The 12,976-nt window shown below is 41.2% G+C and overlaps 1 protein-coding gene across 1 annotated transcript in view; it reads left to right on the top strand.

The window, feature by feature from the left end:
• The first annotated feature begins 642 nt into the window (after nt 1–642).
• zdhhc8b (zinc finger DHHC-type palmitoyltransferase 8b) overlaps nt 643–12,976 on the top strand; it is a 51,973-nt gene continuing 39,639 nt past the window's right edge. The window contains 1 exon segment of the mRNA XM_043240688.1: nt 643–1,061. Coding sequence (XP_043096623.1) covers nt 958–1,061 — 104 coding nt within the window. The 5' untranslated portion in view covers nt 643–957.

Raw genomic sequence — 12,976 nt, 5'->3', positions numbered from 1 at the left:
ATTGGAGCAGTAAAGTCCAGTTTTCATTAGTTAAAGCTAACCAATGTTGTTGGTGTGAATAAGTTACTGCTTAATAGATACCATCACACTTGTTTTGTTCCTAATATGTTTTGCGATAGAAATTCATTCAGTTTCATTCACTTATTTATTTGTTTCGTCCAGTTTATTGCCCGAACAGTGACTAAATAAATGCGTAATATGAAGCAACAATCGACTAAAATTAGGATAAATGAAAAATGCTTGTCAACGTTGTGGTCACGCGATTGTTTATGCAAAAAATGCTCATCAAGACAAAGTACACGCCAATCCCAGTATACATGCTATCCGTACTAAATTATAAGTATTTTTAATACTATTTAGGGAGTGCATGCACATTGGGATTTTAAAATTAAATTCTCCAAATGGGCCACCAGAGGGCACGCGATACCAGCAACAGCCCACGAATCCACAAACAAACACGCTGCAAGTTTAGTTTTGCGTTGGGCGCCGCTCCTCCAAAATCCTTGCAGTTGACTCTGCGTGTATTTAATTAATACGTTTAAAAAAAAAAAAGCGCTTCATTCACGACCGCCCTTTGAATAAAACGAGGCGCGCGCGGGAACTCCACCCCCGCGTGCGATTTCTCCGCCGCAGCAGAAGCCCGCGTCTCCGCTCCGCTCGAGCGCTCGAGACAGACCAGGCCCCTCCGATGGAGCGAGCGTGCGTCGCCTCCTCCTCTATTTGCGTAGCGAAGGCTCCACCTTTCGAGCGTCGCGGTGACCTCAGCGGCGGTGGGCTGAATTGAGCTGGGTGGGATTTTTTCAGTCTCGTATTCCCGACCGCGTATCCGAGGACCGCGATTTAACGGCGCGTGCGACGGGAGCGAATACGCGTTTAGCCGGCTGGCGCTGAACGGTGCGGGGCTCGCGCGCGTCTGACGATAGGGATCAAATAAACGAGGAATGTGGGATTTACAGAATGCCCAGCAGCGTTGGAAAAAGATTTAAACCCACCAAATACATCCCGGTGTCCACTGCCGCCACTCTTCTGGTGGGATCCACTACTTTATTCTTCGTTTTCACGTAAGTTTGCGGCGATTTCGTTCACGCGCCGTTCCGCGACGCGATGGGAGGGAGAAGATCGTGAGATGTTCGCTGGGATAAGTTTTATGACAGTTAAATGGCCACAAGGCCTGCGGGTTTGACTAATAGCCTTCAGCTATTTCTCTGATTTCTTCATTTAAAAAGCGTGCACTAAGCCTGCATTAAGCCTGCATTTTGACGGCTCTTCAAATGCTAAACCGTATTCGCTTTTTCACACGTGAAACGACTTCTTCAGCTGGTTTTCTTCATACTTGTGCTATTAAATAAGTTTCGAGGCTGAGCCGATGTGCCTGTTAGGTGAGACTCCTGCTCTGTTCATTCATTGCACCGATTTTGAAATGCGATGCGTTTTTATGGTTTTGGTGGTTTAGAGACGCGTTTGAGTTTGTAGACGTTGCTCTGAAATGCGTTCGGCTTCGGTGCGCGGAGTGCATCGATCTTTGCTTCGAAAGCTTTCTCGCACCATGCAAGGCTAAAGTCGTTACCAAAGATCAGCATGAAGTGATCAGCGCAAAGTGCATTGATGATGGTCTGGAAGCTGCTTTAAAGCCGAGGCATTCATCAAGCGTCGAGTGTGACAGGCTTTGATTTACTCAAGCAGTTGTTTGAAGAATCAACATTGGGCTCAGTGCTTTGGATCACTTGAACTAGTCGCTTTCAGATTACAGCCCACAGTAAACCGTTTATTTGGTCATCTTGCAGGCATAAACCTGCTTGCTTTTCGGTGTGTTTAGTAGAAAGAGCATCTTGGAGATTGTGATATCATCAGCCTTTCTAACACCTTTTTCTTCGTGACAGTTCATGTTTAATAGTATATTTTTTTAATATAAATGCTGCTGCTGTGACGCGAAAAGCTGGAAGCCGTGGGTCCCCTTGAGATTTCTCCAAAGGCGTTTTTCGCTTTGAGCGAAACGAGGCCTGCGGTGAATATGAACTGATGATATTTCAACTTTTTTTCTTTACAATGTAAATAACATACACCTATGCCGAACATTGTTGAAGCGCTTATGTTTTTTTTTACGCACAAATAGCCAGGTTACCCTCGGGTTTTATTTACCTGGTGCATTATTTTACTAATTAATTGAAAAATTCCATTATAAAAACCCATAGGAAATCTCTAGGAAATCCAAATTAGTCTCCCGAGTTTTGACGTCACCGCCGCAGCACTCTATAGTCTCATAATTAATACGAGGTCATGATAATTATAAAGGATTTAACAAAATACTGATTAAAAAAAAAAAATAGCAGGATGTGTGGAAATCCCGGAATTATTTCAAGTCTAAATACCCACCTGCATTTGATTTTTGAGATATCTAGGCATTTGTTGGGATTCAGGGAACTTCCCTACACGAATGACTATTAGCACGTCTAAATCAGTGCTACGCAACTAGAGAAAACTTGAGGAAAACAGCTGAGGCGAAAAGAAAAAGCAGAACTATAACACCCATAATGCACTGGGCTCAGCCGAATATAATCTAAAAGTGTTGAAGTAGGGTGGTTTTAATGAAAGTCCTTGGGATTAGATGACGTGTTTTACGTATAATCGCAGTTATCTTTGTGCAGGATATAAAGAATGCTACGCATTGTTCGTTTACTTAAAACGACCAACATTTTCGCAATACAAAGCTGGTCGATGAACTTAAAGGAACATGCCACTTTTTTTTGAAAATAGGCCTATTTTCCAGCTCACCTAGAGTTGAGTTTTGCCGTTTACGAATGCATCCAGCCGATCTCACTTTTAGCTGTAGCTTAGCATAGCTCATTAAATCTGATCAGACCATTACCATTCAGCCCAAAAAAACAACCATTGTCTACTAAGACTGACGGAAAATCAAACGTTACGATTTTCTAGGACGATACGGCTAGGAACTATATCCTCATTTCGGTGTAATAATCAAGGTACTTTTTGGGTGCAGGAGGCCCAGTGATATAATGTCCCCAGCATTATTCATTTTTAACAATAAATTTGACCATATAAGACTATTATAAATTTGCGTACTGGGTTGGGAGACTGAGCCCTGAGCAGATGGATGAGGATCTGTGGATTAAGAGCTCGACCCATTGCTATTTTGGATTAATATTCTGCTTTGGAGTAAATAGAGATTGTTCTGATGTAGACCTTCGCATGCTTAGTTTCCTATGCAAATGATGGGAAACGGACTGGTTTTTCAGTTTCCTCCTGTAGCCGTCGAGAAGGTGCGTCCACGTCCAGCCTCTGACCTCCGAAACCTCACCGCCATCTGTATTTAAAACGGCACCCGAAGCTCGTGAAGCTCACCTAAGGCGCTCTTGTTCACCGAATGCTCGCCAGACAACGGCTGATAGACCTTCGAGGAAACGAAGCACGTGTGAGGACTTCTTCTCCTGAATGCGAGAAGTGATGGGAGATCTGTTGTCGGGCATTTACACAGATCTTCACAAGCTTGGTTTTCCCATGCGGCCTCGCTGCAGCCGTATTAATATCATTGGTTTTTGACATTTGTGACCATTTGGAAGTTTGGTCCATCACTTTTCTCCTTAAGAAAATGAGCCTTTAGAGTCAATCGCTTGGAATTATGACCAGAACTGCTTTTAGCAGTGAGCCAAAAGATGAATTATTAGGGTCTTCATTCGTTGTGTCAGTATGATGTTTAGTGTTTGAGCTTTATGCTGATTTAAATGGAGGGAAATGTCACCTTTGAGCCTTTTTTTAATGGTTTGTGTAGCTGTTTCACCACCAGTGAAAGCCTATCAGTGTGAACTGTCAGATAGTGTCCCCCTTTTAATTTGTGTCTAACCTCTTTCCCTCGTTCCCTTAAGGGGGACAGATTGGATTAACAGCGCTCTGTGTGCAGATGTCCTGTGGTCTGGAGTATTTCTAAACATTATGGTGACATAATGGGCTACAGTTTAAATTTAAGGCCGTTAATGAAGTACTCATCTCCTTTTATATTTATATCCGTTCCCTGCTGTGCTTTTTTGTTAATGGGCCTGTAATATTGTTATGCTGTTCTGTTACGATTTCACAATAAGCACTTGTACTCCGTGTAAGTACTTGCATGCAAAAATATATCTATTTTTGGGGGGGTTTTGAAAGAGAAGATGAATTTGATATTAATTCAAGTGCTGTTTGTTTAGTAAACTGTCAGGAAGAGAATAATATTTGGCCGATGAATTGCACGTGATCCCGGAGACCCATAAAGAGCATAATAATGGCGTTTATTGGGGAATGCAATGCAGAAAGAGCACTTTGAGTGATGGGCAAACCAGAAAAAGCGTAAGGAAGGTGGTTTTAGGAGTGGAGGAGAAGGTTTGACGACTATATCTTTCTTCCGAGGAACGTAAAAGAAACGTTTATTTTCCCACGACGTAAGGCGTGTTCTTCTCAATATATTTTGTTACCGCAAAAGGACAAAAAACATTATTATTGTCCGTGCAATCCATATAATTAACAGACCCAGCTGACATTCATTAAAAAATCTGGTTTAAGTGAGGTTTAGGTGAGCAAACGATGATAGAAGTGCAGGTGAAAAGGTACGTTTAAACATTGGTGAGATTTCGCAGATGAATGATATTCAAATGTCATTCAATCACAAATCGTCCAATATTTGTAGCAGTATGCACATGCATAGTGCGCATATGGATAAGCGATTGTGATTTTCAATCTAGGTCATTTTTTGTTTTTTGGTTGAACAGAGCTGTGCTGCTGTCAGTGTTGGTGAATGTCCATGAATCTCTAATTATATAAATTATTCAAATCAGGGAAGGGTCTGGGACTGAGAATTTAGAAATAGTTCCCATAATCCCGGTTTTCTTCTTTTTACTGTAACCATAAAGGTTGCTTACAACATTGCAAGCAAAAGTGTTATGGATCTTTGTTGCGTTTCCCTTTCACATGCACAGAAAGATGAAGAAAGCTTGAGCTCAGATCTGTAACCGTTCATAAAGCTCAGTGAATACAGGCCATAAACTTTAATTATAACCATGAGCAGTTTGCGGATTTGGCTGCAGTCTTTTAAGTCTCGTTCATTTAAAATGATTTGTATTTCTCGCGCGTTCCCTAGAGGAAGCTACACGAGAAGGTAAACAAAAAAGTTTTCGTTGCCGTTATTGTGTCGTTATCTCTGTACTGAACGGGGAAAACGCATTCGGTTAAACAAGCAGATATCCGCCGCTCATCGGGTGTAAGTTAGTGCGAATGAAATGGGAATCGCAAGAATGGTTTAGCACGGCTATCGAATACGTTATTTAGCCTATCGGTGTCTTTTGGGTGGTTCTCGACTACTGCAAAACAAAAATTAAATCGCATCCTTTTCTTTCCAGCCCTGCGAGCTCGCTTTAAACAATAGAGACAGCTATGACTCGCTCTCACCCTATGTGGGACTCGCATTAGAACTGATGTGGGAATCTAATTTTGGACGTCATAGCTCATGTATTCTTAGCTAGAGGCTACATGACAGTAATGAGATCAAATCTGTTTCCCCTGGTTCGTTGACATTAAGTAAAGGGGGTGCTCATGAAGATTGATCCAAATGACGGTGTTAATTTGGTATAAGAAGATTGGCCGTGGCTTAAACTAGTCTGCGCGCCCTCTGAGAAATACAATTACGCTGCATTATCAGTTACAGCAATGCATAACCATAAATTTCCGGTGTAACATTTTGACACCCGCAGCTGTTGGCTCTCAGTCGAGAGAGATTGGTTGGATACGTGCCTTTTTGCATTCCCGTATTCCACTTTTTTTTGAATGAGCGAGTTTTGTATATGTATTTTTTTGTGCTCAACGAGGCTGCGTTTGTTTGATTACAAAAATGTAGAAAAACTAAAGTTGTGAAATGTTATTCGCTTTGATTTCTGATTGCACTACTTTCAACTGTTTGATTCTGCATGCGTGGCTAAACTGTTGGACCTGTTTTCATTGATTGCCAGTGCATCTCTCAGACAATCTATGAGCAATGAAGTACGATGCACAGAAACATTATCTGTCTGTATTGATGGCCCCGGGTTCAGCATGCTGTCTGTGAGGCAGTCTGAGTGGATCTATTGGGGCTTTAAGTTATACGAAAATATCTGACTGAAATCAGATTGAATAATTTTACAACACACTATCATCTAATGAAGCAATTCGGCAAATTATTGAAGAAATGCCCGTTTTGTAAGTAATGTGCTTAAAGGAGAAATTCACTCAAAAAGGAAAACCAAGATGTAGATGTTTCTTCACTTGCTCACCAACGGATCCTCTGCAGTGAATGGGTGCCGTCAGAATGAGAGTCCAAATAGCTGATTTAAAAACATTACAATCCACATGACTCCAACATTCTTGTGAAGTAAAAAAGCTGCGTGTATTTACGAAAATATTGCCCTCTCACATCAGCATCCGCTATTTTGGACCGCTTTGTGAACGGTTGATGCTTGATCTGTGGATATTTCTATTCATTCGTCACTGAAGAAAGCAATGTTATGGAGAAAGGGCTCGTATTTTAACGACAATTCGAAGTTGAAATTGTCTTAATGGATTTGTTTATTACGAAACGCAGAGGTTTTTGCTTAACAACGATCGCTGTGAGGTTTTTCAGCTCTCTCTCATCCTGACGGCACCCATTCAGAGGATCCATTGGTGATGTAATGCTACATTTCTCTAGATTTGCTTAGTTGAAGATACAAACTCCTCTACATGTTGGATGGCCTGAGGGTGAGTAAATCTTCAACAAATTTTCATATCTGTGCGAACTGTTCTTCTACATGTTAACAGTCCCTGTTGGTTAAAAATTTAAAGTGTGGGCTTATTTATGAATATTCTGAGTAGCTCACAGCCACAGGCTGAAAACTAATTCAAAGAGTCAAGATGAAATAAACGGAAGCTTTTTCTTACAGAAAAACTTGATTTAATGGGCAGTTAGTGAAAGCTACGCTGACCCTCAAGTGTCTGAGAACGTAGAGCCGAAAAGAGGTTTGCTTCTCCATCCAGGATGACGAATCGGCGGATCCTGCTATAATTGCAGCACTAGTTCTAAAAGAATGCTTCTCTCATTGAAAGAGAATTTTCTGACACCGTTTCCCCTGAGAAAAGCCCGGCGGGGTGTTGACATTTGCAACGTGCCGCGGCAGAAGTGACAACAGATGAAGCCGGCGCTCTGTAAAGGAGCTCGAACTTTTCACTGTTCCTACATTCCCGTCGGATCATAAAGCGGCGGGGTGTTTATTGGGGTTAGATCGGTGGTGGAGATTGCAAGCTGCTCTCGAGCGGAGACGGCGGAGGTCCTTCAAGGTGTTTTTCGAGGGCGTTGGGGTTATCACGAGTACCTTTCTTGCTGTCAATTTATTAGTTCTGTATTTTCATGAACTTTATTCACACAAAGCTTCATTTCTAGACGGATAGCGAAAGTTGAGTCAGCTGATGATTCAGTGAGTTCATTCAGAGTATTGTCCGTCTGACGAATCGGGAACTAATTTGAGGAGATTTTGAGTTCCAGTAAAAAGCCCAAAAATGTTTTTCTTGCTTCAAACAGAAATTTATCAATGAGTCTTCATCGTGAACCACCAGGTAACAGCAAAGCCTGTCTTTTTCTTGAGAATGGCAGTTCTTCTTCTTCATTTACTAAATCCAGACCCAGATTGCGACATAATCATACTGGCATGATAGCGAAAACTGCATATGCGTATTTTTCTGATAATTTAAAGGTAACAAAACATATTTTTAAGTTATCTGAGGCAGATTGTTTGCTTCCTCGTATTGGAGTTCCCTCTCATTAAAAGATGGCGAATCCCTCCTGTACACGCTTCTAATGAACTTAATTGTCCTGCTGGGCTTTGCTTCGCCTCGTCCGCCCCAGCAGACAGTTCTGTTTTGGTCAGTACTTTCCATTTATTCCTCAGCATAAATGAATTTCACGTGGTGCGGGGTTTTACTTTATGTAGACGCTTCACTCAGATGTAACCAGGTGATCGCCCTGTTATTAAATGCACTGAAGCCTCCTGACCCCACTCGAGAGCTAAAAATACGGTCTTTCTGCCGCTCCTCTATTGGCTTTCGTAATCATAGCCTGTCTGGAAATCTTCCCTAAAACACAGAGGCGGCCTGTGCAGACCGGCTGGGGTAACTGGAGCTCTCGGAGTGTGTGTGTGTGTTTGTGTGTGTGTTTGTGTGTGTGTGTGGATGGATGTTACCTCTGAGGTGAAAAGGGCAGCAATGGAGCAAGAGAAACAGAGGGAGATGGCAGGCAGGGAGGGAGCTTGAGTGAGTAGGGCTACTCCTTTTTCTCCATCCCCCTTTCCAACCATTCATCTGCCCACTGGCTGGAAAAGCCTCTGTTTTACTAACATGTGGAACACATTTAACCACCTCAGCTGCGCCCACCCGAGCTGTCTCCACCCTCTTTTCTCTCACTTTTTTTTTTTCCACCCGTTCTGAACGCTCTCGTCTTTTACGCCTACCATCACTGCTTTTGCAGTATTGCGTTCTTGGGCTTGATTTAAAAAAGCAGCACATCACCGTTTTCGCCCCTTTCGCGGTGTTCCAAAGCATTAGTGAATCGGAAAAGGGGGCATTGAGCTCTTGGGTTGTTTTCAAACCTCGCAATTGATATACTTTAACCGACTGACTGCTCCATCTTAAACGGAGTGACAAAGTGTTTTCAGTCGAAGCCTGCTATTATGAACCCAGAAGATGAAGTATCCACGTGGAGACTGTCGCTTCAGAGAGAAGGTGCTGTCAATCAAACTGTTGAAAGGATCTCAGAGGTGCTTCTGGTCTCTGGTGCTTTGATGTAAGAGACGTAAAGGCCAGCTTGGCCCCTATGGGTTTATTTAATGTGTGTGTGTGTGTGTGTGTGTGTGTGCGTGCCTTACTCCAGTCTTTATTGTCACATGATCCTACAGACATCATTATTATATGCCGATTTAATGCTCAAGACACATTTCTAATTATTATCAATGTTAAAAACTGTTGAGCTGCTTCCAATTTTGTAAAAAAATACAGACTAGAAAGTTCAGCTAGCATTTGTTTGAAGTAGTTTTTTTTTTTTTTTTTTTTTTTACAATCTAAAAAATGTACAGTCAGTCTTGGTAGAATTGAATCTTACTGACCTCAAAGTTTTGAACTTTACTGTATGTATGTCATTAAAAATGTAATTATGTATTAACTAAAAAGAGATATGCCCGCACGTAGTAAACAGATGCTGTAATGAGTTGTTGTTGATTGTGCAGTGCTTAGAAATGAGTTCATTTCTTGGTTTGGCGCATAAATTATAATAACGCAGAATAAATTAAACTCAATTTGAATTTCATCACCAGCGAGAGAACTGTGACTTGTTTAAAGGAAATAACATTTTTCAGGGTTTGTATGAGCGTTTGTATGAGGACATGATATGCATATACGTATATGAGATATGCTTTCTGATTGCCGCCTTTTTATTCGTGGTTATGTCATTTTTAATCAAGCCAAAAGGAAACGCAAAAGGACTCAATGAGAAGTGACCCCAGAGGCCTGGAGTAAAGCGTTCTGCTGCCTGTCAGCCCGCAGTGTTCAGACAGAATGAAATCACCAATGCAAATCCATTCAATTTGACTGTAAAATTCAGAAAGGCTCCCGCAATTATAGCTTCATCCCGACCAAGGGTGTTTCTCAACGCCACTGTGAGTCAGAGTTTGGTCTTTCCTTTTTTTACGATAGCTTGAACAGTGCTTGAACATGGTCAGAAGACGCAAAACTCCTTTATTTGCATGCTGCCTCTGTTTCTTTTTTAGTGCTTTCAGTAAATGCTTAAAATATATTTGCGGTGGCTGCCGTATTTGATTTCATAGAGTAATGCCATTGCTTGAATGGGAACGCAAAGGCATATTTATTTATTGTTATTTGCGCTGATGATGTTATTTTACTCTTCTTGGAGAAACATTTTAAATTTTGAGTTATTAAAGGTTTATATTTTGGGAGGATGCAAAAACATTTTTTTTTTTACCTTATTTGTGCAATGACTCCCAAGCGATTCAACAAATATTTTTTCCAAACCCCTGTGGTGATCGCTCCGTTGCGTCTAAAGCAGTGTTTGTGAGCTTTTACCGCTCCGAAAGTGGCACCTAGGAATGAATTAGCTTTTTCGTTCAGAACCAGTCGAAAAGACCAACAAGTGGCGAGCAATTAGCTAATGTTTCCTTTTGACGTCATTACGATTCGTTTTGAAAACGACTCGTTTCAGTGATTCGACTCTTTTGAGACACAATCATTTTATACACGGTGCGCTTTCAGATTTGAAACATTGCAAGACGTTTCCGTCCGCTCGGACCTGTGTTACACACCGCATGAAAGATCGTTTTCAAAAGTCCATAATAGGGGCACTTAAAGGTCTGGAAGCAGTTGAAATGAGTTAATTTTTTTTTTTCCAGTTGGAGTCCAGATTTGTTGTAAAATGTGTTGTTTTTAAGAGCCTGTCTCTGCTCTCACAGTAAGCCCTGTTTGGCTTGTATAGGTGGAAGGGACCAGATAGAAGAAGAATCTTGTCTTATCTGTGCTGGCTTGTTTGTTTTCCTCTGCTCTGGGACATCATTGTTGGAGAGGATAGCTGGAACACTTTTTTTTCCCCCCATTTGGATCTTCACTGTTGCCTTTTGTTTCTTGCTGTCTCCTGCAGTTTCAAACTGCCTGTTGGGACGTGTCTTTTACACCGTTCATTTATGTTGCACTACTCTGGCTGGAGAAGGTGTTTTTGTGCCTGACATCCACGATCCTTCATGGGCATCACAGTGGGAAATGAAGCTGAGCTACACATCCAGTGCTGTTCTCTTAATCAGTTCAGAATTGAAGAATGAAACACGCTTGACATTTAAGAGCCCTTCAGTCTGTATTGTTGCGGTGGTTTTTCTTTGTATGCTCTAAAAAACGATTTTGATCCCTTTAAATGAAAATCCATATATTTAAAATGTTATACTCTGCAGGGTAGATTTATTATAGTGGTCTTGACTTGACTGTGTTCATGTGTAGAGTATGAGATTGTGTGTGTGTGTGTGTGCGAGCAGTCCAGGCTGTAATATATAGAGCTTATTACAGTCATTGTTTTTAAGCAATAAACATCTTCCTCTCTAGTTTCCTTTCAAGACCTCTCTTAGCTTCACCATCATTCAGAGGCTTGGGGACATTAATTGAAAGAAATAGGTTTTTATTTAGCAAGAATCCATGAAATTGAGCCGAAGCATTGAACAGTAAACATTTACTTTTTAAAATTGATTATAAGAAACGACATTTGCTGCTCAGCATTTCTTAACATTAATAAGGCGTCAATAATAATGAACAAGGCTACTTCTACAGTGTTTATTGATGTATAGATTACTACATGCATCAAGATCAAAAGGAGTAATTATCAGCATTAACTGAAATGTTAAATGTAAATGTTAGTTGCATTAGCCAGCATTAACAAATGAGGGATCATGTGACACTGAAGCCTCGATTAAAAAAAAAAAAAAAAAAAAATTAACCATTTTGGAGTAGGCCTACATTAAAATAGAGATTATTTTTGAGCAAATAAATGCAGCCTTAGAGAACATAAGAGACTTCTTACAAAATCATTAAAGAAGTCTACTAGGTATTTTGGTGAAGTGTCAGTTTGTGTGTGTGCGTGTGGGTTTTTGTGGTTTATGGGGACACACATTTGTTTAATGGCATGGGTATGATGGAGGTTTCACAATTTGAAGGTGGTTTATGATGACAGGCTTAAAAAACATACTAAATGTAGTTTTTAGCAAGGTGTAGGACAATAGCACATACAGTTTTTACAGTATAACAACAATTATGCCTACGGAGAGTCCTCATAAACCACAAATACCAACACGTGTGTGTGTGTGTGTGTGTGTGGTGGGCAGGTGAGGGTCAAAGGTCTGATGTGGATAGCGTTGACAGCTGACCCCACTTGACTGTGTGAGTCTAGTTGAGTGTTAAGAGTTGTGAAAAGCACAGCTAAAGAAATAGACAGGGTCAACAGTGCCGTCCTGTTGTTTTTGCAGTTGTGCTCTCTCGAATCAGCAGTTAAGAAAGAGCGTCGCTGACAGAAGAGTTAAAAGATTGAAGTTTCCAGCTGTCACTTTGACGTGAACAATGAGGTTCCAGGTGCCAACGCTGAAGCACACGACAACAAAAAAAACCAGCACGTCAGCGATTTTAAAGTGGATGCTTTTGATTGTTAATAGAGATGGTTTCGATGTAATTACAGCTTTTCGCCTTGAAAATGTTTTGCGTACAAAAAGGAAGCGTGACAAAAGATTAGACGATAAGGTGTCCAGGCGAGTTTCCGTCATCCGCCGCTTCACAGTTTCTTAAGCAAGAGAGCAATCTCCCAGTGGTCTTTTCAGCACAATTACAGTCCATTTATGGTCAGTAGTTAGAAAAAGCCCTTCAGTGTTTGTGCTCAGATGCTGGTGTTATAATGAGGTTTAGTGGGAGGACAGCCTTGGGATAAAATGTGGAAGCCAAGCGTTTTGTGTTCTTTTGAGTGAAATAGATGGAGACTGTGTGTGTGTGTGTGTGTGCAGACACAAGCAGTGTTTAAATCATCATTATGGATACGGATGGAGCGTAAAGCTCTTGCTAATTAAACTCAGATATGTGAGAAGGAGACGGAGACTTGGAAAACGTTCCTCGTCGCTTGAAAGCTGAGCCCGAATCAAACGAACAGACCCCAAAACCACAGCCCTCTTTAAATCGGTGCAGCACATCTGAGAGTAATTAATGGCTTTTATTCTTTCAGCGCGATTTATGATGCAATAGTTTGTCATTTTAGCAGACACTCATTCATTGTTCGTCCGTTTAACACGCACCGCTTTGTCTTAAACGTTTCGTTTGGGCGGTGACCCTCGACTCGCACGTGATCGCTTTTATATCGTCTGCGAAATGATGTTTAATCGGAGCAACGTATAGCAGTGGTTGCTCT

Source organism: Puntigrus tetrazona, chromosome 5 (assembly GCF_018831695.1).
Source record: "Puntigrus tetrazona isolate hp1 chromosome 5, ASM1883169v1, whole genome shotgun sequence".
Classification (NCBI taxonomy): domain Eukaryota; kingdom Metazoa; phylum Chordata; class Actinopteri; order Cypriniformes; family Cyprinidae; genus Puntigrus; species Puntigrus tetrazona.
The sequence above is the reverse complement of the archived record's forward strand: the minus strand, read 5'-3'. Positions and strand labels throughout refer to the sequence as shown.